The sequence below is a fragment of the Symphalangus syndactylus genome, chromosome 6 (assembly GCF_028878055.3).
Source record: "Symphalangus syndactylus isolate Jambi chromosome 6, NHGRI_mSymSyn1-v2.1_pri, whole genome shotgun sequence".
NCBI lineage: Eukaryota > Metazoa > Chordata > Mammalia > Primates > Hylobatidae > Symphalangus > Symphalangus syndactylus.
Window position 1 is genome coordinate 73,476,321 of NC_072428.2, and position 24,964 is coordinate 73,501,284.

The 24,964-nt window shown below is 36.7% G+C and overlaps 1 protein-coding gene across 2 annotated transcripts; it reads left to right on the plus strand.

Moving 5' to 3' along the window:
* The first annotated feature begins 4,973 nt into the window (after positions 1 to 4,973).
* LOC129483971 (N-acetylated-alpha-linked acidic dipeptidase 2-like) lies at positions 4,974 to 24,455 on the plus strand. Of its 2 annotated transcripts, none has more exons than XM_063641803.1 (7): positions 4,974 to 5,126; positions 5,839 to 5,950; positions 18,253 to 18,439; positions 19,933 to 20,034; positions 21,408 to 21,533; positions 23,222 to 23,408; positions 24,062 to 24,455. In XM_063641803.1, exons 1-7 carry the CDS (start codon positions 5,045 to 5,047, stop codon positions 24,145 to 24,147), a joined length of 882 nt encoding a protein of 293 aa, XP_063497873.1. In that variant the 5' UTR covers positions 4,974 to 5,044; the 3' UTR covers positions 24,148 to 24,455. The 2 variants fall into 2 exon arrangements, with proteins under 2 accessions (XP_063497873.1, XP_055137356.1); XM_055281381.2 differs by lacking the exon at positions 24,062 to 24,455 and adding an exon at positions 23,652 to 23,851.
* The last annotated feature ends 509 nt before the right edge of the window (positions 24,456 to 24,964 follow it).

Genomic DNA, 24,964 nt, shown 5'->3' on the forward strand with positions numbered 1-24,964 from the left:
TTTTATTTGAGGGGAGGTGAGATTCAAAAGCTAGATCATGTGAGTTTTTGGTAGCCACTCTACTGAGTCTAAATTTGGGGGAAATTGGGGTTGTTTTTAGTTTATATTTTTCTTTTTCCTCAGAGATCCTTGTTCTAATAAATTTTGTTTTTAAATTTAAAGACAGGGCTTTGGAAAATTTTAAGTTAAAACTTGATCTGACTGTTGCCTTAGGAAGGACATTCTATTGAGTCAAAGATGGTCTGCAAAGGTGGAGAAAGAGAACCCAATAAAAATGCTTTACATGAGAGACTATTGCAGCTAAGATTAGAATAATGCTGGTGAAGGCGGTAAGCAGCTAGATTCAAGACACACTTTGATTGCAGAGTCAATAGAACATACTAAAGAATTCTATGTGAGATGTGAAAGAAAATGAGGAGTGAAGTGCCAAAGAATGGGGCACACTCAAATTCTACAATGTAGCCATTAAAACCACTGGAGAAAGTGGGATAATATCTTGGTGGGGACAATGATGAAAAAAGGAAGCAAATTATATAATCAGATGGAGGTGACTTCAGAAGAGAATGCACAGGGAATAATGGTGACAAAGCGAAGATCTGTCCTTCCTCTCTGACCCCATGTGTCAATGGAGAGGCAAGAAAAGGAAATGTGCATTTAACTGCTGTTCATAAAAAAGTGGTATCAAGTGAAAATAGGTGTCAGACAAGAGGGGGTAGAAAAAGATATGTTAGAGAGAGGATTCGAAATATAAAAGCATTTATACACAATAAAATGATACTAAAGGGATACAGGGACCACAGCTGTAAATGAGGCTATAGGATGAGAGTTTGTAAAGGAATAGCACTGGAGGTACTCTAATTATGGCACTATTAGTTAAAACTATTATGGAAAATAGCTTGAAGGTGCATTTTAATGATGAGGGATGAGCAATGTTAAGTTGGAAAATCTTGTTTAAAGGCTCAGTTACACAACTTACCAGTGTCAAGGTTCCAACTAGAATGTTAGCATGATAGGAGGCATATCCTATGTTGATGAGAAGGTATGCATGGTCTATTTTACACATTAACCTGGTAGGTCTTTTGTAATTTCTACATTTATTGTTGAGTAGAGTAATTATGACATCAGAAGGAAATCAACCAATCATGGTTTCTGCTTTTCTTTTAAAATTTCTTCTCACTTTTATCAGTCTTTTACCTCTTCTCACTATCTAGACTTCTTTTGTCTCACCTCTCCTCTGTTATATAGGTTCTGGTATCTTGTTTGATGTACTAATTTTCTAACATTTTATTTTATGTTTGAAACTAATTTTTGACAATTTTGTAGCCCAGAATCTTAAAAATGCTTAACCACAGTGGTTCATGTCTGTAATCTCAGCGCTTTGAGAGGCCAAGTTGGGAGGATTGCTTAAGCCCAGGAGTTAGAGACCAGCTGAAGCAACATAGTGAGACCCTCTCCTATAACAGAGAAAAGAAACAAATACCTAACTGGAATATAATTCTTGTGCTGAATCACAGCTATCATAACATCAACCATTCACATTTTTGAAAATGAACATTGCTTTCTAGATGACCCCAACATCATGTGGGCCTATTCATTTCCCTAGTAATGCCACCTTGTGACATCACTAATGACATAATGTCTGTATCTATACAGTGAGCCTCACATATGCAGAATAAGGCAACATTTTCAAGCAAAACCTGAAATTTTGTGGCACAGCACCTGGTGAGACTGTGGGTTTGACAAATATCTCATCACTTTATCATCAAGTTAAACTCTATTCTTTTTTATTAAAGCTTAATAATTAAAGCTTAATTCTGCAAGTGAAATTTATATATACTGCTTTATTAGTACATATATGACACTTTGTTTTCAAACATTGCCATAGCCTGTTTGAAGGAACTTGAGCTTCAGAGTTACAAAATTGCCTCTGCTATGATGGAGAAGAGGAGGAAAATATGCTTAGATAAGAGCAATTTAACTTAAATGGAGGAAGTGGTGAGTTTTGTTATGTTACAGGCTCACTGAATCCTGAGCAGGTCAAATGTGTCAAATAGCTTCACTGAGAGACTGGTTTTCAATACTAAAAGTTTTTATATACCATTAGCTTTGATGGAGAAATTGAAAAGGATTGCCCTATGTCAACAGTGTTGCTTTGCTAAGTGTGCTTTGCAAAGTACAAGTATCTGCCAAGATGGTAACAATTAGGAATTACTTTTTGATAGCAGCCTTCTGTTACAAACTTAATTAACATAGAATTTTGAATGCTTGCAGTGTCTATATTGACAAAAGGACAAAGAGTTTTTGAGCCAGCTAACTGGGCTTTTTACAATGGATTTGAAGATTACAGATGCCGCCTACAGAGAAGACAGTCATATTTGAGGTAACATTGCTCATTCTTGGAACTCTTTACATTTAATTTTTTTATTCAATATTTGCCTTCTCATTGAATTATAGGCTTCATAAAAACAAGGATCATATTCTTGGAATTGTGCATAATGTGTGGCATGTTATAGCCTCTCAATAAATGTTGGTAGAATGAATAATCTAATTTTAATTTAGGAAGATTATTCAAACTGGCAAACTGTGTTAAATAATGCATTGATTTATTCTATTACTCAAACTTCAATTAGCAATAAAAAACACAAAATGAGCAGGAAAAAACAAATTTAATAAATAGCTTAGCAACTTTATTCATTAGTTTCTACCTTATCTTTCTTTAGTAAATCTATTCCTGGAGATAATTTTGATCTGAGGGCTATGTGGTCAACAGTGAATGGTCCAATGGGTAGCAAATAGAAAAAGCCAAGAGTCTAAAAATTGAAAAATTACACAATCAGTTCTCAAAATGTTTATATGTACAAAAATAACATTTGATATTGTTTGAGACCTTTATGTGTCACCTGTTAAACACTGGAGAGTTATTAAAATCCCAGTATAATTTCATAATGCAACACATAAAAATAATTCTGAGTGCTCTTGCAAAATATTTCTTAAGCCATATTTGAGGGGCTTAGTTACTTCACTGGATATTGAACCTTTTGAATAATTCTATTCTAATTCCATATCTATGGTGTTGTGTGTATGCATGTAAGGGGGAACAAACTTACTTTGTTATGAAAATGTTTTTTGAAAGATATTTCTCTCTAAAATAGAAAACACTGGAGGAATCAGTCAAGGAATGTCTAACGGGCTAGTAGCTGAAAAAGCTGAAGTTAGTTGGGACTTAAATTGCATGCAAACATTTAGAAATCAATAGTTCATTATGGAGGTTTGCTTCAAAGTTAAGTACCAGGTATGCTACAAAAGTTTCAAGAAATAGGTCATTAGGCATACCTATCAACAATTATGTTCAATTCATAGCCAGTGAAATACAAGAACAAAAAAATTATGTCCCAGAAAAATAAACTTGACTCTTCCAGTCCCTCGTTAGGAGCAAAGGTGCATTACCTAAAGCCATCAGGGCTGCAGACAATGCTGTTAAGTTTATCCTAGATATATTACCATCTTTGAAATCAACTCAGCAGTTTTGCTTTTTCTGAAAAAACTACTTTTGGTTAGATACGTGAAGCCAATCATAAATTCCTAAAATTTTTCTCTGAGGGGAGATGGTTGGATGCAGGGTATTTACAATGGCCACTATTTTGCAAACCCATCTTTAAAAAGAAATGCTTCATGAATGTAATATGGTGAAGACAGGGGCCATTGTTAATGTAGGGGTTAATGGAAAGCTTCCCCTTCACCCTCTGAAGTTTTGCTGGAAAATAAACTCATAAAAGGCAGACTATTAGAAAAGAAAAAAGGCTTAAAAATTTATTGAACTGGATAGCATAGGGGAATCATAGTAGAATGATTACCCAATAACCAATGAGGTGCAGATGATAATATACCCATCATTTTAGAGGAAAGGAAGATGGGAATGTGTGTATAATTTTAGGAGGGTAGTAAATGAATTTTAGGGGAATTCAATGGGCTTGAAGAATATACAATGGCCTGGGACAAAATCTGTTGGCCTTACAGGGCAGACAATGGTATGTGACAGAAGTCTGCCAGTTGTTTTGACAGACTGCAGTCCTTCTTCCTGAGGTATTAGTTCGGTTAATGAAAACTCAGGAAAGAAACTGTTTTTTTTTCTTTGTTTTTTCCTTTAGTAGTTCTGGACTTTAGGCGGATAAGGGAACTTTAGAGAACAGCTTTATTCTGTGCTGTGGGAGAGACAAAGGATTGAGAGAGAGGAGCTGGAAGAGAGGGGTATGGTGAGAGAGAGCCTCTGGTTTCTTCGGTTTAGCATGTCAAAGCACCATATTTTGGGAAATTGGTGTCTGAGCTTCAGCATGAAGAGCCTACTCTCAGTAACTACTGGCAGTGCAAGGTCCTTTCAATGATTACTTTTACTAATGTGAACTTAAAACATTCCAGTGAGGCAGGTAAAAACCTCAGTTAAATGAGTGGGAACAGAATTACAGAAATGTGGAGTTTTGTTTAAGTAAAGGGAAACAAAAGAACGCAATCCCATCGATTTTGATGCTGACAGTGATTGAGGTATTAGTGGTGTTAACAGCTTTAACAGCGGAGCACCCAGGACCAGAAATTCTTTCCGAGTTTGACGAGTGGGAAATTACAGCAGAGAATCTGGAAGAAGAATAACCAATAGATCAGGAAAAGCAATGCTTAAATTCACTTCTGAGCCGAAATTGGGCTTTTTGGGGGATGGGCGTGGCAAACAGCCGTCGAGTTCCTTAGGAAATAATTAGGGACATTTTCAGCAGCTCCCGCCACCTACTACGTCCGGTTTACTGCGGGATCCACAGAATGGAAGTTGTCCGCCAACAGGAAGAATGCCTCTTCCCTCTGCAGGGCTTCCTTTCCCCCATCGAGGGCCCCTGGGGACCACAGGTCCCCAGCGGGTAGGGCGGAGGCGTGGCCTTGCGAAAGTCAGCGGAGGTCACTCAGGGCTCACAGCCTCCTGCCAGCGCGCTCTGTGTTTCTCTGCAGCCCCGAAGCTCACCAATGTAGCAGGCGCCCCAAGCTCAGTCCTCAAGAAGCCATGGCGAAGTCCAGGGGCCGTCTGTACCTTTGGATGTGCTTGGCTGCTGCGCTGGCATCTTTCCTGGTGGGATTTATGGTGGGTAAGTGAACGAAACACTCTCTCCTGACTCCGGGGCTCGTGATTCTCTGCAGAGATAAAGGGAGAAATCCTGGAGCCGGAAGCGATTGGGCTGTGCGCTAGCCCTGGCCGGCTGGGCTACATATGATAAACTCTGCAAATTTCAGCAAAACTAGAAACCAGATGGAATGTATTTTGGGCTTCCTAACAGACAAAGTGTGCTTGAAATTCAAATTTATTAAATGTTCCCTGAGTTCACTAGAGACAATCTACAACTGTCATTATCTGCAGGGATGAAAAAAAATCGTTTTATTTCCAAGCAACATGAGTGAGTCAAAACTTTCAACTAATACGGGCAGCACTAAAAACAAAGCAAAACGAAACAAAACAAAACCCTGTTCTATATGTAAATAAATATTTGTGGAATGTTCCCTATGTGTCAGGGACTAGATATCCAGGGAAGAACAAGAAAAGCCACGCCTTCATGCATAAAGTGAGAAAATGAAAGAGCTTCTCTTAAATAAAACTCCTTTTAAGCATCTCAAAATTATATTACATATCAGAATTTACAGGTTTTCTGCATTTAATATGAACATTATTTTTTAAAGCTCACCATGATCTATTTGTCAGATAAAGGCTTTTTGTGGGGAAGGAGAGAGGGGTGGCTTCTGGTTTTAATAAAGTCGAAGTGATTTTGTGTATATGTGTGCATGTTTGTGTATTTTTTTCCTCAGCCTGGTTTATTAAGCCTCTCAAAGAAATAACCACTTGTGTGCGCTATCATCAAAGTATACGGTGGGAACTGGTATCTGAAATGAAAGCTGAAAACATCAAATCATTTCTTCGGTAAGTTTATTTACGTATTTGATCTTAAAAATCATGTTTAAAATATCACAGTGAGAAGCATATTATACCTGGTGATATGCATGAGGACAGTCTTCTCTGTGTGAAATTACATATTAGTCATCAACTTAACTTTTTTTTGTTTTTTTTTTTAATGTCTCTATGCCACTCTTAGGGTGAAATCTGTTACAATGTTATAAAAGTAGGTGTTTCTTCCCTAACTTTATCTAACAAAAAGTATCTGGTTGGCTTATTAAGAGATGTTTCAACTTCATGTAACTTTGGATCTCACTGAATGTTATTCTTTGTTCATCAGGGCCTGGGATTTAATCAGCAATTTTTTTAGATACCGTATTCTGTCAGGGAAAGTTAGATGCTGGTTGACTAAGTGATTTAGTGGAAAAGTGATCAAAGTGTCTGATTCTGTCTGCCAAAAGTTAAACCTTTATGCCATCTTGCAGGTATAAATTTGTTGTTTACAAATAAGACAAAATGAAACCAAAAACAATCACTGCCATTCCTCCAGCTTCTAACCATGAAAAACAGTGGAAATTGGGGGAGTCATCATAAACTCCTTAAGAACAATGGCCATGATATTTATTTCTGTATTCAGACTCTTTCAAATGGGTGTTAATTTTTAAAATCAGCTTTAGTGAAGTATAATTTACATAAAATAAACTGCATCCCTATAAAGCCTACAATTTGAGAGTTAAGACAGATGTATGCTATAGTGAACAAACCACCTCCTCCATCACGCTACAAAAATATTCCATTATGCCCTTTGCAGTTTATTCCCCATCCCCCTCCATCTCTGGCACTAGGCAATCACTAATCAATTTTATATCACTGGAGATTCATTTGCATTTTCTAGAATCTTATTTAAATGGAATCATAGAGTATATGCTCTTTCGTATCTAGCTTCTTTTACTCAGAATAATGATTTTGAGATTCATCTAGATTGTTGCATGTATTAGTAGTTCATTATTTTTATTGCAGACTAGAATTCCATTGTATGGATATACTGCAATGTATAGTTGATGGAAATTTGGGTTGGTTATAGTTTTTGGCTATTGTGAATAAAGCTACTATGAACAGATGTTTACAAGTCTTTCTGTGGATATGTGGTTTATTTCTCTGTAAATGATTGGGTTTGATGATAAGCATAAGTTTAACTTTTTAAGAAAATGCCTAAGATAAGTGAAAAGTGGTGGCATCATTTTGCATTTCTACCTCAAAATAAGGAAATCAGTATTCCAAAGAGATATATGCACTCTGATGTTTACCACAGCAGTATTCACAACAGCCAAGATACCGAATCAACCTGATGATCAACTTCCATCAACAAATATTATGGTGTATATACAAGATGGATTTTTACTCAGCATAAAAAAGAAAGAAATCCTATCATTTGTAGCAACACAAATGGAACTAAATGTCATTATATTAAGTGAAATAAGCCAGTCACAGAAAGACACATATTGCATGATCTAACTCATATGTGGGAGCTAAAAATATTGATCTCATGGAGATAGAGAATAGAATGATGGTTACCAGAAACTGGAAGGGTAGCGAGGAGGATGGACGATACTGAGGGGTTGGTTCAATGGGTTCAAAAATACAGTTAGATAGAAGGAATAAGATCTAGTATTACATAGCACAATAGGGCAACTATAGTTAACAATAATTTATTGTATGTTTCAAAATAACTAGAGTGGATTTGAAATGTTCTGAACTCAAAGAAATGATAAGTGTTTGAGGTGATAGATATCCTAACCACTCTGATTTGATCATTACTTATTGTATGCTTCTATCAAGATATCACATATACCCTATAAATGTGTACAAGTAGTAGGTAGCCATAAAATTTAGAAATAAAGAAATAATTTTAGAAGTCTATTCATGGCTTTGGCTTATTTTGTATTTAGATATAAGTTGTTTTCCCCTGTGGAGTTTTTTGTTTGCTGTTGTTGTTGTTGTTGTTGTTGTTGTTGTTGTTTTGAGACAGAGTCTCACTCCATCACCCAGGCTGGAGTACAGTGTTGCAATCTCAGCTCACTGCACCCTCCATGTCCTAGGCTCAAGGGATTCTCCCACCTCAGCCTCCTGAGTAGCTGGGACTACAGACATGCATCACCACACCCAGCTAATTTTTTTAATTTTTGTTTGTTTATTTTTTGTTGTTGTTTTTGTTGTTGGTAGCGACAGGGTCTCATTATTTTGCCCAGGCTGGTCTCGAACTCGTGACCTCAAGTGACATACCCACTTCACCCTCCCACAGTACTAGGATTACAAGCATAAGCCACCATCCTCAACCCCCCTATGGAGTTTTTAGAGTTCTTTATATAGAGTTGAATCTTGAATAGTGTGGGCATAGCATGCTGACCCCCCATGCAGTCAAAAACCCACACATAAATTTTAACTCCCCCAAAGCGTAACTATTAATAGCCTACTAGTGACCTTAGCAATAACATAGACAATTAACATGTATTTTGTATATGTATTATGTGCTGTATTTTTACAATAAAATAAGCTAGAGAAAAGAAAATGATTTTTAAAAAATCATAAGAGAAAAGCATTTACTATTCATTAAGTGAATGTAGATTTTCATAAAGGCCTTCATCCAGTATTCACATTGAGTGGGCTGAGGAGAAGGAGGAAGAGGAGCGGTTGGTCTTACTGTCTCAAGGATGGCAGAGGCAGAGAAGGTAGAGAAGGGGAGTCAGGAAAGGCAGTCACTTTCTGTTCAATTCATAGACATCATGCCTGTTTTTTACCTTTTCTTTTCTCTAAAAATATTTTTGTACACTACCAGTTCTTCTTCCATCATTTGCTTTAGTTTTGTGCCTGTATCATAGAATGGACCGTGTTGTAAAAGAAGTCAAAAGCAGTCTTGAATAATGGAAACCGTTCTGCCAGATTGTCTAGTATCATCTTGTTTTCTGGCATTGCTTCTTCTGTCTTCTTCCTCATCATCTGGTACTGGTTTAGAAGTATTCATCTCCATCAAATCATCTTCTGTTAATTTTTCTGGTGTCTACTACCTTTTGAATTTTTCCAAGATTACTATCATGAAACCCTTCATCCCTCAAGCTTTTTTTTTTTTTTTTTTTTGCCATATTCACAATCTCTTTCATGATTACCTTGTTTGGCTCTGTCATCAATCCTGTGAAGTCATGTCCGCATCTGCACACAGTTTTCTTTAGCAGGAATTTGTTGTGTTGGGCTTGATGGCTTTCACAGCATTTTCTATAACAATGATGGCATCTTCAGTGGTGTAATTTTTTTCAGAATTTCATTAAGTTCTGTCAGGGTTCTCTTCCGTAGTATTGACAATCCTTTCCATAGAGTGCAGTGAGCCTTAAAATTGTTATTATGACCCCTTGATCTAGGGGGCAAATTAGAGAGATGTGTTTGGGGGCAAGTAGACTACTTGCTCTCAGGGTTTCTGGGTAGCCAGACGTGTCTTCCAATACCAAAAGAATTTGAAAAGGCAATCCCTTCCTGGCAAGGTATTTCATGACTGCAGGAATAAAGTGTGTGTGGAATCAATCTAGAACATTGGTTTCTGTTGTCCAGGCCTTCTTGTTGTACAACCAAAAGACTGAAAGCTGCTGTTTATCTTTTCCCTTCAAGGCTTGGGGGTTAGCAGCTTCATAGATAAGGGCAGCCCTTATCGTAAACCCAAGTGCATTTGCACAAAACTGTAGAATTTGCCTATCCCTTCCTGCCTTAAATCTCAGTGCTTACATCTCTTCCTTACTCTTAAATATCCTTTGTAGCATCCCCCTCCGCCCCCAGGATAGGGCATTTTCATTTGCATTGAAAAACCTTTTCAGGCAGATATCCCCTTTCTCCTCAGTAATTTTCTTAATGTCATCTGAAGACTTGTCCACTGCCTCTTGGTGAGCAGAAGCTGCTCCTCTTGTTATCTTGACAGGTTAAAAGTTAAACTTCTTTCTAAATTTATCAAACCATCTTTTGCAGGCATACTATTCTCCACCTTTACCTTCCTTTTGCTTTAAATTATCATAGAATGACTTTGCTTTTTCTCAAATCACATTAATTAGAGTCTATAGATATGCCTTTCTTATAGCAATCCTACACCCACATAAAAGCTACATTTTCAATACAAGAAAAAAAGGTAATTTGCAAAAGAAGAAGGTTTTCACACTTTTTGGCATAGCTGCCATGACAGCTTCATAAATTTTTCCTTTTTTTTTTTTTTTTAACAGTAGTCCTTATGCTGGATTTATCTTGAAAATGGAGGGCAATCACAGCTGCACACCTCAGTCTATGGTATACCAAGCAATTCATCTTTTTCTTATGATGTATCATTAGTGGCACTTCGTATGGATTCCATGGTGTTATTCAAGGTTTACAGTATTATACTAAACATGGTGAGAACTACAAGAGAACCGTGGGAGATCATTTTTTAAACTGCCATAAGCAATTTACTGGAGAAACAAACTGTTCACGTAGTGATGATTAGGGATATGGTTAATATCATACAGTGGTTTAAGCAGATAGTCATCGCACAAGCTCACTGCAAGAGCAATAAGCTGTTGCTACAAATGTATTCCTGCGGTACACAATGTATTACAGTTAATTTTACATAATTATGACTTTATATTGTATTTTTATGTTTGTTTACAGTTCTCTAGACTGCAAATGGCACCATGTAGTCTGTAAGTGTATGCATATATTTTGATACATTTTAACTTTTTATAATAGATTCATGTTATTTTAAAACAGTAAATGGTAAAATACTTTTACATGTAATTCATGCATTCATGACAAACCTGTTCTTTTTTTATATTTCTAGGCTATGTGGTTCATTTATGAGTTTTTTTTTTAAATTGCTGCAAATCTCAAAAAAATTTTCCAATATATTTATTGAAAAAAATTCATATATAAGTGGACCCATGCTGTTCAAACCTATGTTTCAAGGGTCAGTTCTATTCTAGATATAAGTCTTTTGTTGGAAATGCAGTGAACAAATATTTTTTTCCAGTCTGTAATTTGTCTATTTGCCCACCCTCATTTGCAGATCAGAAGTTAAAACCTTATTTTGATGAGGTGTAATTTATCAATTTTTCTCTTTTTGGATCATGCTTTTGGGTTCATATCTAAGAACTCTCTGATCTGGACTTTGACCAATTTTGTCTTCTTTTTTCCCCCAAAGGTTTATAATTTACCTTTTACGTTAAAGTTTCTGACCTATTTTGAGTTATTTTGTGCATAAAGATGTAAGGTTTAGGTTGAGTTTGTTCTTTTGCTTGAGAATGTCCAATTGCTCTATCACCATTTATTAAAATGTTATCCTTCTTTCATTTAATTGCTTTTGCACCTTTGTTAAAAATTGGTTGGGTGTATTTGTGTGAGTCTATTTCTAGATTCTCTCTTTTGTAGAGACAGAGTCTTATTCTGCTTCTGGGTTTTATATTCTGCCCTATTTATCCAGTACCGTACTGTCCTGATTATTAAAGTGATACAGCAGATTTTAACAAAATATAGAATGTTTTCTCTTACCTTATTCTTTTAAACTATTATTGTAGCTATACTGTATCCCTTACCTTTTCATTTAAAATATATAATAAACGCATATTTGTCTAAAAAACTATTTGTGGAGCTTTGCTAGGAATTACAGTAATGCTATAGAGCTATTTGGGAATTCTTGACATGTTTGCTGTGTCCAGTCTTCTATTACATGAACATGGTGTGTTTCCAATTGTAGATCATCTTTCTTTTATCAGCATTTTGTAATTTGCATGAAGCAGATGCTTTATATGCTTTGTTAGATTTGCATCTTTCATTTTCTTTGGAGCAAATGCAAATTATATTGTGTTTTAATTTCAATTTCCACATAAAGTGTTGTTAGCATATAGAAATACTGTTGTGTTTGTGTATTGATGTTGCATCCTGTGGCCTTGCTGAACTCTAAGAAAGTTTTGTTTGTTTGTTTGTTTTGGTTTTGGGGGACTGTTCTGAGACAGAGTCTTGCCATATTTCCCAGGTTGGTTTCAAACTCCTGGTATTAAGCGATCCTCCCACCTAGGCCTCCCAGAGTTCTGGGATGACAAATGTGAGCCACTAGACTTGGCTGGAAGGTGGGAAGGAGTTTGGTTTCTTTGTTTGGTTTGGTTGGTTTCTTGTAGATTCATTGAAATTTTCTATGTAGACAATAACGTCATCTTCAAAAAGAGAACGTTTCATTTCTTTTTTCTTTCTAATCTGTATGTCTTTTACTTTTTTAAGAATAATTGCCTCCTTGTGCTGACTGGAACCTCCATTACTCTGTTGAATAAGAATAGTAAGAATGGACATTCATTTCTTTTTACTAATCTTAAGGAGAAAGATTTAGTTTCACCGTTAAGTATGATGTAGCTGTCGGTATTCTGTTGATGCTCTTTGTCAAGTTAAGAAAGCTCCCCTCTATTCCAAGACTGCTGAGGGTTTTTATCATGAATGGGTGTTGTATTTTGTCAAGTGCTTTTTCTGGATCAATTAATGTGATCATATGATTTTTCTTTTTTAGCTGGTAGGTAGGGTAATTCCTTTATTTCTTTACTAATTTGGGAGGAGGTCAAATTTAATCCAGAGCTACGTTATAGTTTTCTCCACGAATGCGAAATTGTCTATTTGTCCCATTAATTTGGTCAGTTTTTGCTCTATATATTCTGAGGCTCATTCATTAGGCATATACACATGGATGTTATGTCTTCAAAACAGAATGACCTTTTATTTTTATGAAATGTGCTTAGTTATCTTTAGTAATAATCTTTTTAAGTCTATTTTATTTCATATGAATGGAGACATGTCAGCCTTCTAATACTTATGTTTATATAGGATGTCTTCTTCCATCTACTTACTTTTAACTATCACTTTCATTAGAAATAAAATGTACCCTCTATAGAGAGAACACAGTTGTCATTTGCTGTTTTATTCATTTTTGTAATCTTAATTTAAGTATGCCTTCTGTGGGCTGCATATAATAGATATTTGCTTTTTTATCCACTCTGGTAACCTCTGCCTTGTGGGTATTTAGTCCATTAACATATAATATAGTTATTGATTGATATAATTAAACTTAAGTCTGCCACTTTATGGTTTGTTTTCTGTTTTCTTTCTGTACCTTTACTCATTTTCTGACTTTCTGATAGTGGGGAAAATATACGAAATTTTATTTTGTTTCAATTTATCTTTTGGCTATACCTCTTTGGCTATACTTTTTAGTGGATACTCTAAAACTTATATAATACATCTATAATGTTTCACTGTATTCTTAAATTTACTACTGTGTCACTTAATATGTAATGGAGAAACTCACATTTCTGTATATCCATTTACTCTCTCCCCCACCATCCTTTATAAAGTAGCTGTCATATGTATCATACATACATGAAATATAAACCTCAAAAAATAATGCTATATTAATGTTATATTTTTTCTTTGAACGTGTATATGTATTGTAAACCAGTTAAAGTTAAAATTAGTATTTCATGTTTCTTAGATATTTATCATTTTTGATGCTTTTCATTGGTTTCTGAAGATTTAGGTTGCCCTGTGCTATTTCTGTTGAGTCTGAATAACTTCCTTAAGTATTTCCTGTAATGTGGAGTCTGATGGTGACAAATTCTTAGTTTTTCTTCATCCATAAAATTCTTTACTTCAACTTTATTCTCCAAACATATTTTTCCTGGATATAGAATTCTGGGTTGACTCCGCTAATACACATGAAGTTTTTAGAACTTTAAATGTTTCACTGTCTTCTAGCTGCTATGTTATCTGATGAGAAGTTTACAGTCATTAAATCATGTAACATGTATCATTTTTGTCTTTGATTTTTGGCAGTTTTACTATGTGTCTGGGCATAGTTTTCTTTAAATTTAGCCTGTTTAGGCTCTCTGAACCTCTTCACAATGGAAATTTATGTCTTCCATTTATTTAGAAAGGTCTTGTTTACTATTTCTTAAAATATCTTTCTGCACCATTCTTTCTCTTCTTTTCTTCTGATACTCCAGTTAAACCCTACAGACAGATATGCCGAGTGAAGTACATACACACTACAGTTAACAATCCCTGACTTATGATGGTTTGATTTAGAATTTTTCAACTTTATGATGGATTTATCAGGATATTAAATGCATTTTCAATTTAGTAATATTTTTGACTTTCAATGGGTTTATAGGGACACAAGCTCACCATAAGTTGAGTAGTATATCTATTTTCTACCCATCTGTGCTGTTGAGATCACAAGGTTCCATGTTATTGTCTATGGATGAACTCGAGTGAGCTATTGTAATGAGGAATAAATCAGCTATAATGTTCTTATTAAATTTCAGCTTATGTATTATCAAGGCACATCAGATATCAAGAGGTTAGTTCAAAATGTCTGTTGCGAGGTGCTTTTTTGATGATACAGGAAAAGAAGGAGTAGGAATGAACATCACTTGAAGAGAGACTCAGTCTATATATAGCTCATGCAATGGAGTAGAATGGCAGAGGTTTTTTTTTTCTTCTTCTTCTTCTTTTTTGACAGTCTTGCCCTGTTGCCTAGACTGGAGTGCAGTGGCACACAATCTCAGCTCACTGCAACCTCCACCTCCCAGGTTGAAGCAATTCTCCTGCCTCAGCCTCCTGAGTAGCTGTGATTACAGGCTCCCACCACCACACCTGGCTAGTTTTTGTACTTTTAGTAGAGATGGGGTTTGCAATGTTGACCAGGCTGGTCTCAGGTGATCCACCCACCTCGGCCTCCCAAATGCTGGGATTACAGGCATGAGCCACCATGCCCAGCCATGAATGTCTTATCAAGTGAGACAGAGTGCTTACATTTAAATTTGCTTAACTTAAAAGGCCAGGTAAGATGTTAACACTATTGAACTATTTGCACTGTATCATCAAGTGTCCAGAAGAAATCTCCTAGAAAATGACGTGAGGTATCAGAACTAAAATATGGTGATGCTCTTGATTAAACATTAACATTTTCTATTTATATTATTAGTATTATGCTTTAGTGTATAATATGCATAAGTTGATAAACAATCTTTGAATGGTTTTCGTGATGATTAAATATCTTGTTGGTGTTTTTTCCTTTCTTTTGCATCCAACCACATACAAATATTACACACCAAGAATGATGACAAGAACAGTGATAGAGGGAAATACACCATATTAGGGGCCCCCAACTTTAATGAATGAAGAGGCATGACTCAAAGTTTTGTAGATGACAGTACATACCTAGAAGGTGTAGTAGGTGGTGACTTTTGTTGTAAGCTTCAAAAAAGCTGTTAGTTTGGAAAGAAGAAAAAAGAGATATATTTGAAACAGCCAGTGGAGAGTAAGGCCTCCTAGCTGAACTTTAGCCATGAGATATATGGGGTCATGGAAAACAAAACAGCCTGCAGCTGAGCAGGGTCCTCAGAGGAAACCAGTTAAGACAAGGAGGTTGGCTGGGCACGTTGGCTCACGCCTGTAATCCCTGCACTTTGGGAGGCCAAGGACAGTGGATCACCTGAGGTCAGGAATTCAAAACCAGCCTGTCCAACGTAATGAAACCCCACCTCTACTAAAAATACAAAAAATTATCTGGGCATTGTGGCATGCACCTGTAATCCCAGCTACTCGGGAGGCTGAGGCAGGAGAATCGCTTGAACCTGGGAGGCGGAGGTTGCAGTAAGCCAAGATTGTACCACTGAACTCCAGCCTGGGCAACAAGAGCAAAACTCCATCAAAAAAACAAAAAAAAAAACAGAAAAGAAACACAAGGAGGTCAAGGAAACATTCAGAGAAGGTGCTGAAGAGATAAGCGAATTGTTGATTGCAGAGCTAAAGGGTAAATGAACACAGCAGAAGAGTTTAGAAGGCAAAGGAGGGCTTGAAGATTGAGTTAAAGGGCTTAAATGTGGGAACAATTGTATTTCTCCCAGCCACTTTCTTATTAACAGAGCCTCAACTGTGAGTGTTCTCCCTCTCACTCAGGAGGGTGTGTGTTCAGTAAAGGTTACCTTCCTCCCAGCCCAGGAATCTCTTGATTAGTCCATAAGCCAATCATTATCCTCCCTCTGGCAATGATTGATTTGAGAAGGGGTAAATGACCCTATTTTGCCTAATGAGATGGGAGAAAAACTTAGCTAAGATCTTCTACAAAAGTGTTCCTTTGTTAAACACAAAAGAAGGAATAGTTGTTCCAGTTTGTACTTGTTTCTCCTGAAGTTACTGGGTGAATATGTATGCCTGGAGCTGTAATGCCCATCTTGAGACCATACGGAGAAACCCTGATATAAAATAAAGGATGTTATACCTTCCTACTCTTTTTCTGTACTTCTCTATTTCATTTCAGGGGGTTCTTGAAAAGATGGGAGGCAAAAAGTTCATGGCTAATCCTCCCCCTCCTAATTTAAGGAAATACATATATTTTTTTCTAATTGCAAGAATCATATCTGCTCTATGTAGAAACAAAAATAATGAATTGTATAAAGTAGAAATTAAATATCTCTAGTCGTTTTGCCTTTTTATTCCTATACATATAAAACAACTTCTGTCTGAACGCATTTGTACTTTTAAAAAATAAATATGGTAAGAAATTAAACGTCTGATACCTGCAGTTTTCATTTTCTGATATAGAGAAGGACACCTTCTCAGAGAAGATGATGCTTGAAGAGTCCTTATGGATGATTATAGTTTGCAGATGAGAAAAGAGAGTGATTAGAAGTGGTGATAGAGGAAGATTCAGGTAGATGGGACAATATTTTTGGCTGAGATAAGACATTGTGCAAAGGCTAAAAGATAGTAAAGATCATAATCATTTTATGAGAAAAATAAGTATACTCAGTGACAGAGAGTAGAGGAGTTTATAAGAGAGTGATGTGGAATTAATCTGAAAAGACAGAAGAGAGAATCTAACCTAAAAGTGCTTTAGATGCCTTGTTGGGGTGTGAACTTTCTAATGCAGGGTACAGTGAGTTGTAGAAGAATTTTAAGCACATGGGTAATAACAGCAGATGAATTATTTAGAAACATCATTATTTCTCAGGATCAGATAACTACAATTTTGGATTCCAGTTCCAGCATTTGTTAGCTGTAAAATTATGAGTAGATTATTCAGCCACTCTGTCAGTGTCCTCATTTGCCAAATGGGGATGATGGAAGAAGGATTGTGATGATTAAATGAGAAAACACATGTGAAAGTGAATGTAGAGTGCTTGTCATACAACAGGTTTTCAATACATGTTAATTTCCTTTTACTGCTGTATATTTTGTGGCTGTTGTCTGGTTAACAAAAAAAATTTTAAAAGGGTTTATTTTTGTTCTACTGATGATGGGTGACTTTAATTTTTTTTTTTTTTTTTTTTTTTGTGACGTAGTCTCACTCCGTCACCCAGGCTGGAGTGCATTGGCATGATCTCGGCTCACAGCAACCTCCACCTCCCAGATTCAAGCAATTCTCCTGCCTCAGTCTCCCAACTAGCTTGGATTACAAGCGCTTGCCATGATGCCTGGCTAATTTTTTTGTATTTTTGGTAGAGACAGGGTTTCACCATGTTGGCCGGGCTGGTCTCAAACTCCTGAACTCAGTTGATCCACCCTCCTCGGCCTTCCAAAGTGCTGGGATTACAGGTGTGAGCCACCATGCCTGGCCAGGGACTTTAAAAATATTATTCAACCCAAGTAAAATAAATCTCACTAAGAACTATGTTTGTGAGGTCACTTAAATGTTACAACCCATTTACATCCAGAACCAAGAGAACACTGCCCAAATTAAATTCAGCAAGCCTGCACTTTTTGGGTAAAAGACAAGAACTAAGCACTAGGGGATATGAAAAATTAAAATGCATGGACTTTGACATCAGTGAGATAAATAAACAACTGCATACCTGCTACAATCAACAGTAGAAATACATAAGTTAAACGTGGAAGTTCCCAAGTTGGTCCCTGCGAGATATTAAGATCTATTTTTTTTCCAAAATGTCTCTGTTCTCTGACAAGCAGCAAAAAGGAACATTATTGGTAGAGAAGTATGACATTCTTCCAGGCTGTCTTCTCATATCTGAGTCTTTGCTGATTGTGTCTACCATGGAATGTGTTATTTTCTGAGGAAGCATAATATGAAAACTGCAGTTGTACACAAATAACTTAAAAATTGGCCTATCTAGAAACTGGTAGCATTAGCTGTGTTTCTTTTATCTATCATATAGGAATGACAACTTAATGCCCAAAGCATAAGTAGTGCATTTAGAATAGTTTTTAGGCACATCGTCTGAGCATAGTCTTTAACACCCTCTTATATTTTATTTTCATTTTAGTTCTTTTACAAAGCTTCCTCATCTGGCAGGAACAGAACAAAATTTCTTGCTTGCCAAGAAAATTCAAACCCAGTGGAAGAAATTTGGACTAGATTCACCCAAGTTGGTTCATTATGATGTCCTCTTATCTTACCCCAATGAGACAAATGCCAGCTATATATCGATTGTGGATGAACATGAAACTGTGGTATGTGAAATTGTTGGTACCTTTTATATTTTGCAATCCAACCGTTTTATGTGGATTGTAATGTAGGGTCAAGTAAAAGTAGAAATTTGTTAATAGTGAATTATTCAGTATCCACTATGTGTTCAACATGGTGTTAAGTCCTGAGGCCAGAATGAGACTAGGACATTGTTCCTTTGCCTAAGTAAGTTGAGGCAGACAATGGAATACTTCAGACTTCAAATTAGTATGGTAAGTGCTATGAAGATTATGATTAGAGATCATTATTTACAGAGAAAAGGGTCACTCAGCCCAGCCTGGGAGTTAGACAATGTTTCCTGAAGTCTTGACATGTGAGTCATGAAAGGACATAAGGAGATAACCATGTGACAAAATAGGATAAGAGAATTCTCAACAAAAGACAAAATATTGGCAAAGGATTGGAGGCATATATTAGCTTAGTATTATTGGGAGAATGTAATGATTTTCTGTATTTCAAAAGTGTAAAATACAAAATAGGCCATGATATGAGATAAACCGGTAAATATGTCCTGGGAACAGATCATAGAAGGGCGTATATGCTGTCCTAAGAAGCTTAAACTTCAACTTCAGTTCATGGGCGCCAATGACAAGTCCTGAGCAGGGGAAGGATGTGGCTAGAGGGGCATTTTAGATAGACAAGGTCTTCTGTAGATTACACCTAGGCTAAGCAATGGGTTAAAGTTGTTGTCTTAAGACAATAGTCCAGGTAAAAGATAATAAAGTTTTAGGATGTTAGTAGGAATGAGGAAGAGGGATGGATTTCAGAAATAGTAAGGAAATGTATTAGCAGGACATGATTAGTGATTGACTTGGGGAAGGAGGGGAAGATAGAGTTGAGGATGACTCCGAGACTGTCTGGTGTGAGTGGCTAATGACTGAAGCTATTAATAGAGGTAGGAAATGCAGATCAAAAGCAGGCCCAGGGTGAGAGATGATAAATTTGAATTTTAACATGTTGAGTTTGGACATCCAGGATGAAATAACCACCAAACATTTAAATATATGAATCTGAAAATGTAAGTATCATAAGCATATTAGCTATTAGTAAAATTCTGATACTTAATGAAGTCTCGCAGTGAGGGAGTACAGAGGCAAGCAATGGGCTGGGGATGAAACATGGGGAAATATTATTTAAATAAAGATGAAAGAAAAGGAGCCCACCAAGGAAGCTGAATAGGCATAGTCAAAAAAAGAGGATCACCAAATTGCCACCTTTGAAGCTCTGCTCTTACACTTTATAAGGAAACTTTTGGTTACCTGAGATTGCATGCATTTATAAAAGTTTCTATTATTAGGAAGACAGTAATAATGATAAGGCTCTTTCTCATTGTTGTCAGTGTAATTTATCTATTTAATTATATAACCTAGTTCCAGGATGCTTAATCTGAAGTATATACTTGACGGCAAAATGAATTATATCTTAATAATAATCTGGAATTTTTCTCTCTAACTTGACATATTTTAATTCTTGCTAGATTTTCAAAACATCATACCTCGAACCACCACCAGATGGCTATGAGAATGTTACAGATATTGTGCCACCATATAATGCTTTCTCAGCCCAAGGCATGCCAGAGGTAAAATAAAATACATTTGTAATCCAAGTCTTTAAATGGTTCTTTTGCTATGTAAAACCTGTATAGAAGACTAAAACCAAGGAAATTAGGTGAATCATTCATGCGGGTTCATTGATATTCAGTACTATGAAAACCTCATCCCTCAAATTAAAAAAAATTATAATAAAATAAAATAGAAGAGAACACCAGACAGAGAAAAAAGAAACAAAACAAATACATTAAAAACTGACCCTGCTGAAGGAGTTGCCACTCTCTGAAATAACAAACTGCTGAACATGCCTTTCAGTGAGGCAGTAGGTGTTTTTTTGTTAGTTTGTTTTTATATTTGTTTTGTTTTGTTTTTTTGAGACAGTTTTGCTGTTGTCACCCAGGCTGGAGTGCAGTGGTACGGTCTCGGCTCACTGCAACCTTCACCTCCCAGGTTCAAGCAATTCTCTTGCCTCAGCCTCCCACTTAGCTAGGACCACAGGTGCATGCCGCCACGTCCTTCTAATTTTGTATTTTTTTTAAGTGGAGACAGGGGTTTCCCTATGTTGGTCAGGCTAGTCTCGAACTCCCGACCTCAGATGATCTGCCTGCCTCGGCCTCCCAAAGTGCTGGGATTACAGACATGAGCCACTGCTTCTGCCCAGCAGTAGGTGTTTTTACAAGCTGCTTTCCATTTTTCATAATTTGAATATTTTATGGATTCATAGATAGGATTTTACAGATCATACCATAGAGGTTCTTAAATTAATGCAATGGTTGGAAATTAAATAAATATAGTTAGGATCTTTAAAATGACATTTATTTACTCTATTCCCTGTGGCTTTTTATACACTGATAATTTCTTCAACACAGGACATACTGTTTAGATATGTCTGGCTGGGTGCGGTGGCTCACACCTGTAATCCCAGCACTTCACTTCTGGAGGTTGAGGCGGGCAGATCTTTGGAGGTCAGGAGTTCAAGACCAGAATGGCCAACATGGTGAAATCCCATCTCTACTGTTAAAAAATACAAAAATTATGTGGGCGTGGTGGCGCATGTCTGTAATCACAGCTACTCAGGCGGCTGAGGCAGAATCACTTGAACTCAGAAGGTGGAGGAGGTTGCAGTCAGCCGAGGGAGTGCTACTGTACTCCAGCCTGGACGACAGTGAAATTCCGTCTCCAAAATAATAAACAAATAAATAACTTTTATACATTATCCTTTTTTAAACCCTTTCAGGATTTTAAAAGATTCTCTAATGACTTCTGCATAATTACCGTGGGTCTGTTTATTATTCCCCAAATAAAGAAACACTTTTGATGATGCAGTATTGTGAAGCAAACTTATTTTTGTTTTTTTTTCTTTAATTTTAGCAGTATTATATATATTTTCTTTTCCCTATAGGGAGATCTTGTATATGTGAACTATGCTCGCACTGAAGACTTTTTCAAACTAGAAAGAGAGATGGGCATCCACTGTACTGGGAAGATTGTTATTGCAAGATATAGAAAAATCTTCAGAGGAAATAAAGTACAGTATTATTTATTTTTCTACAGAGAATGAGAGGATATATATATTCTGTAAATGTAAATGACCAACTTGCTTCTCTGTTTCCAAATTGCTTTCAAACATTTCTTTTCTTTTTTTTTTTTCCTATTTGCCATGGGTACACAGAAACTCATGTTTCTATGTTTTCTCACATACCTGGACAAGAAAATTATTTCTAATCATTTTTATTACAAAAGTAATATTTGCTTTTAGAAATTTAATTGAAGGAAATTTATATAAAGTAAAAAATGAAAAGCTCCTCTGCATTACCCACTTCATTATTCAGATATAATCAATCTTATTAGCTTTTTTCAAACCTAATTCTGTGAAATATAAATATATCTGTCCCTATATGCCCATTTTACATATATTTATTTATTTACTTTTACATTCTATAAGACTTTATTTTTTTTCATTCAGCCATGACTCATATTCTTCATGTCCACATGTTGAGAGTTATGTAATACATTGGTTAAGAGTATAGAAACCTAGATCCATTATCACTTGGGTTCTGGTCTAGTCTGGCTCCTATTCTTTCTAGATATTTTACTGTGAGCATGTTACTTAACTTCTCTGTTGCAAAGTTTCCTCATATATAAAATGCGAATGCCGAGGGCACCAATCTCACAGAGTCCTTATTAAATGACTTTCTTTGAAAGCACTTAGGATAGTGGCTGGTAATTAGTAATTTCTATATAACTGCTTATTAATTACCTCACTGTTTTAAATGATGGCATCGTATTTCACAGAATTGACAAGCCATTTATTTAACCATTCTACTACTGACGATGTTTGTCTTATCTTGAATTTGTTACTATTACAAATAATTTCATTGTGAACATCTTTGTCCATATATGCTTCAGAAATTTGTGTGAAGATTATTGTAGTATAGATTCATAGAAATTAAATGGCTAAATAATAGTGTATATTCTTTCAAAATTTTGATAAACATCATCAATTTTCCTTCAAAAAGTTGTGACAGATTGTACTCTTAGTGATATAACAGGGTGTTCTCTAAATATTGGAATGCTTTTTTATGAATCAAGACTGTTATCCATCTTCTGCTGCAATACTTTTGGTGAAGAAGAATTTAGTATCTCACAGGGTATATTTTCCTATTCTTGGCCAGTTTGGATTTTTAGAAAGATGTTTACAAAAACCCTGTGCTGTTTTTCACAAATATGACTGCTCTGCATACAATTTTAAATCAGTTTAGTTCCTTAAATGTTTGTAGGATGCTTACTCTATGATGTGCAAGATTTCACAGGGCAGTAGTTTAAAATTAAGAAGACATGGTTCATGTTTTCAAAAACACCCTCAGCCTTATAGGAGAGATAGACATTTAAAAGATATGTTAATACATTAAGAGCTATCCTATAATATAGAAAATATAGAACTACAAAGAAGGGACATTAATTCTACAGTTGCAGGTTGTAATAGGAATGTTTCACAGAAGAAATGATAACTCATTTAGAATTCCGTGGAATAATGGAAGTCTGTTAGGTCTAACAGGAGAGAAATTGTGTTCAAAGCCAAGAGAACTGAATGTGTAATTGTATGGTAAAAGGCAGTGTCTAAATATCCTTCCATTATTAAATTAATGTGTTTCTTATATGAATAAGCCAACCATTTGCCATATCTGCATTATGAATTGCACACTGCCCCTGCAGGTTAAAAATGCCATGTTAGCAGTGGCCATAGGAATCATCTTGTACTCAGATCCAGCTGACTACTTTGCTCCTGAGGTACAGCCATATCCCAAAGGATGGAATCTTCCTGGAACTGCAGCCCAGAGAGGAAATGTGTTAAATTTGAATGGTGCTGGTGACCCACTCACTCCAGGCTATCCAGCAAAAGGTAAGGGATGAGTCTATCAGTCCACCAATTTTGCAAAGATATTCCTTGCCCTTTTAGAAGGAATACAGGCAACCATGTTCACAATAATATTAAACTAAAATTCAGTGCACTTATATCATTTTGGATTACTGCTGCTAGGAATTTAAAAACATTTGCTCTTGTATTATTTTAGTTTTACATTTTCATGAGATGTCGGCATGGGGAGTAAACACTCAGTTCATACTCTTCTTCTTCCTTTATGAGAGTTCAGAAATGCTGATCCTCATACCTAAAGCAATGCTGCTTTTAACAAATGACAACTTAGGTTTGCTGAGTTACCGATGGATTGTATCCTTCTTTATATCATACATTTCTTCTTTAAAAAAATGAGTTTTTGTGTTATTTAAAACATAAAATTGGAAGTTTTACATATGTGAAATGATCTCTACAATCAAAATAGTGAACACACCCATTAACTCAAAAAAGCTTCCTCTCATCTCTGTATATTCTCACCCTCCCAACTCTTCCTTCCCACTTCATCCAATCCCTAGACAACCATTCATCTTGCTTTTTGCTGTCAGCATGATTATTTTGAGATCTGTCCATGTTGGCATCTTTGTCAATAGTTTTTCTTTCTTTTGCTAAGTAGTATTGGCAGGCTTTTCAAAATGCAGGTATCTCTGGAGCTGTTTTGTGGACACCAGGAGCATTACTTGACAAGCCCTGTGTTGGTCCCAGGGTACCCTGTGCACCTGGGTAAGGCTGGAACACATTGGGAACAGGGACCCAACATGCCCACTCTGGAACACTGTGGGACCTGGGGAAATCGCCAACTGTTTGCTGTCCTGCCATTGCTGTTCTACACATCCCTGGAGTGTGTAGAGCATCGGTTACAATGTGGTAGTGTCTGGTCAGGACCAGAAATGTCCATTTTTGACCTGGAAGCAGCAGACACCCAAGGCTTAGGGTAGACGTGGGGGCTCCATACCATTCCCAGTGCTAACTTCCCATGGCGGAAACAGGAAGGAATGTCTGGCAACCCACCAAGGGTCAGAGGCTACATCAGCCCGAGCAGAAGCTGCCTGACACTGGCTGTTCCAATGACAATAGGACATCCTTGGGAAGGTGGAGCCATTTGTGAGAGCTTAGGATGGGTGTCCTGGAAGTGCCACTTAAAGGCGACTGAGGCCTCTCAAAATCCCTGTGTTAGACCTGCAGCTTTCCACGTGGCCTGCAATGCAGTCACCTGTGGAGCTTTAGGACAGGCCCAAGCTCAGCTCCCTGGGCCAGTGCCTTCAGAACTTCCGCAGCAGGGATAGCCAGCTTGGAAAGCCATGCCTGGGAGACCATGTGACACTGCCTGGCTGGGTCCTGGGCTGACAGAGGTGAGCGTGGAGCTCGTGGTGACTTGGTAATGCTGTGAATTATGTACATGTGGCAGGAAGGTTCCACAACGCCAAGGCCCCAAGTCTTGGAAATTGCATGAGGTCTGCATGAGGTTGAACTAAACACCAAGTGCAGTCCTCAAAGGAAAAATAAAAGAAATACCCACATAAGGGACTCTTTGGAACTGAGTC

Excerpts from the sequence above, each read along its gene's own strand:
- LOC129483971 (XM_063641803.1), top strand. The coding sequence starts at position 5,045 with ATGGCGAAGTCCAGGGGCCGTCTGTACCTTTGGATGTGCTTGGCTGCT. Across the intron at positions 5,127-5,838 it reads CCTGGTGGGATTTATGGTGG|CCTGGTTTATTAAGCCTCTC; the intron begins GTAAGTGAACGA and ends TTTTTTCCTCAG. Across the intron at positions 23,409-24,061 it reads TCCAGGCTATCCAGCAAAAG|GTATCTCTGGAGCTGTTTTG; the intron begins GTAAGGGATGAG and ends TTCAAAATGCAG.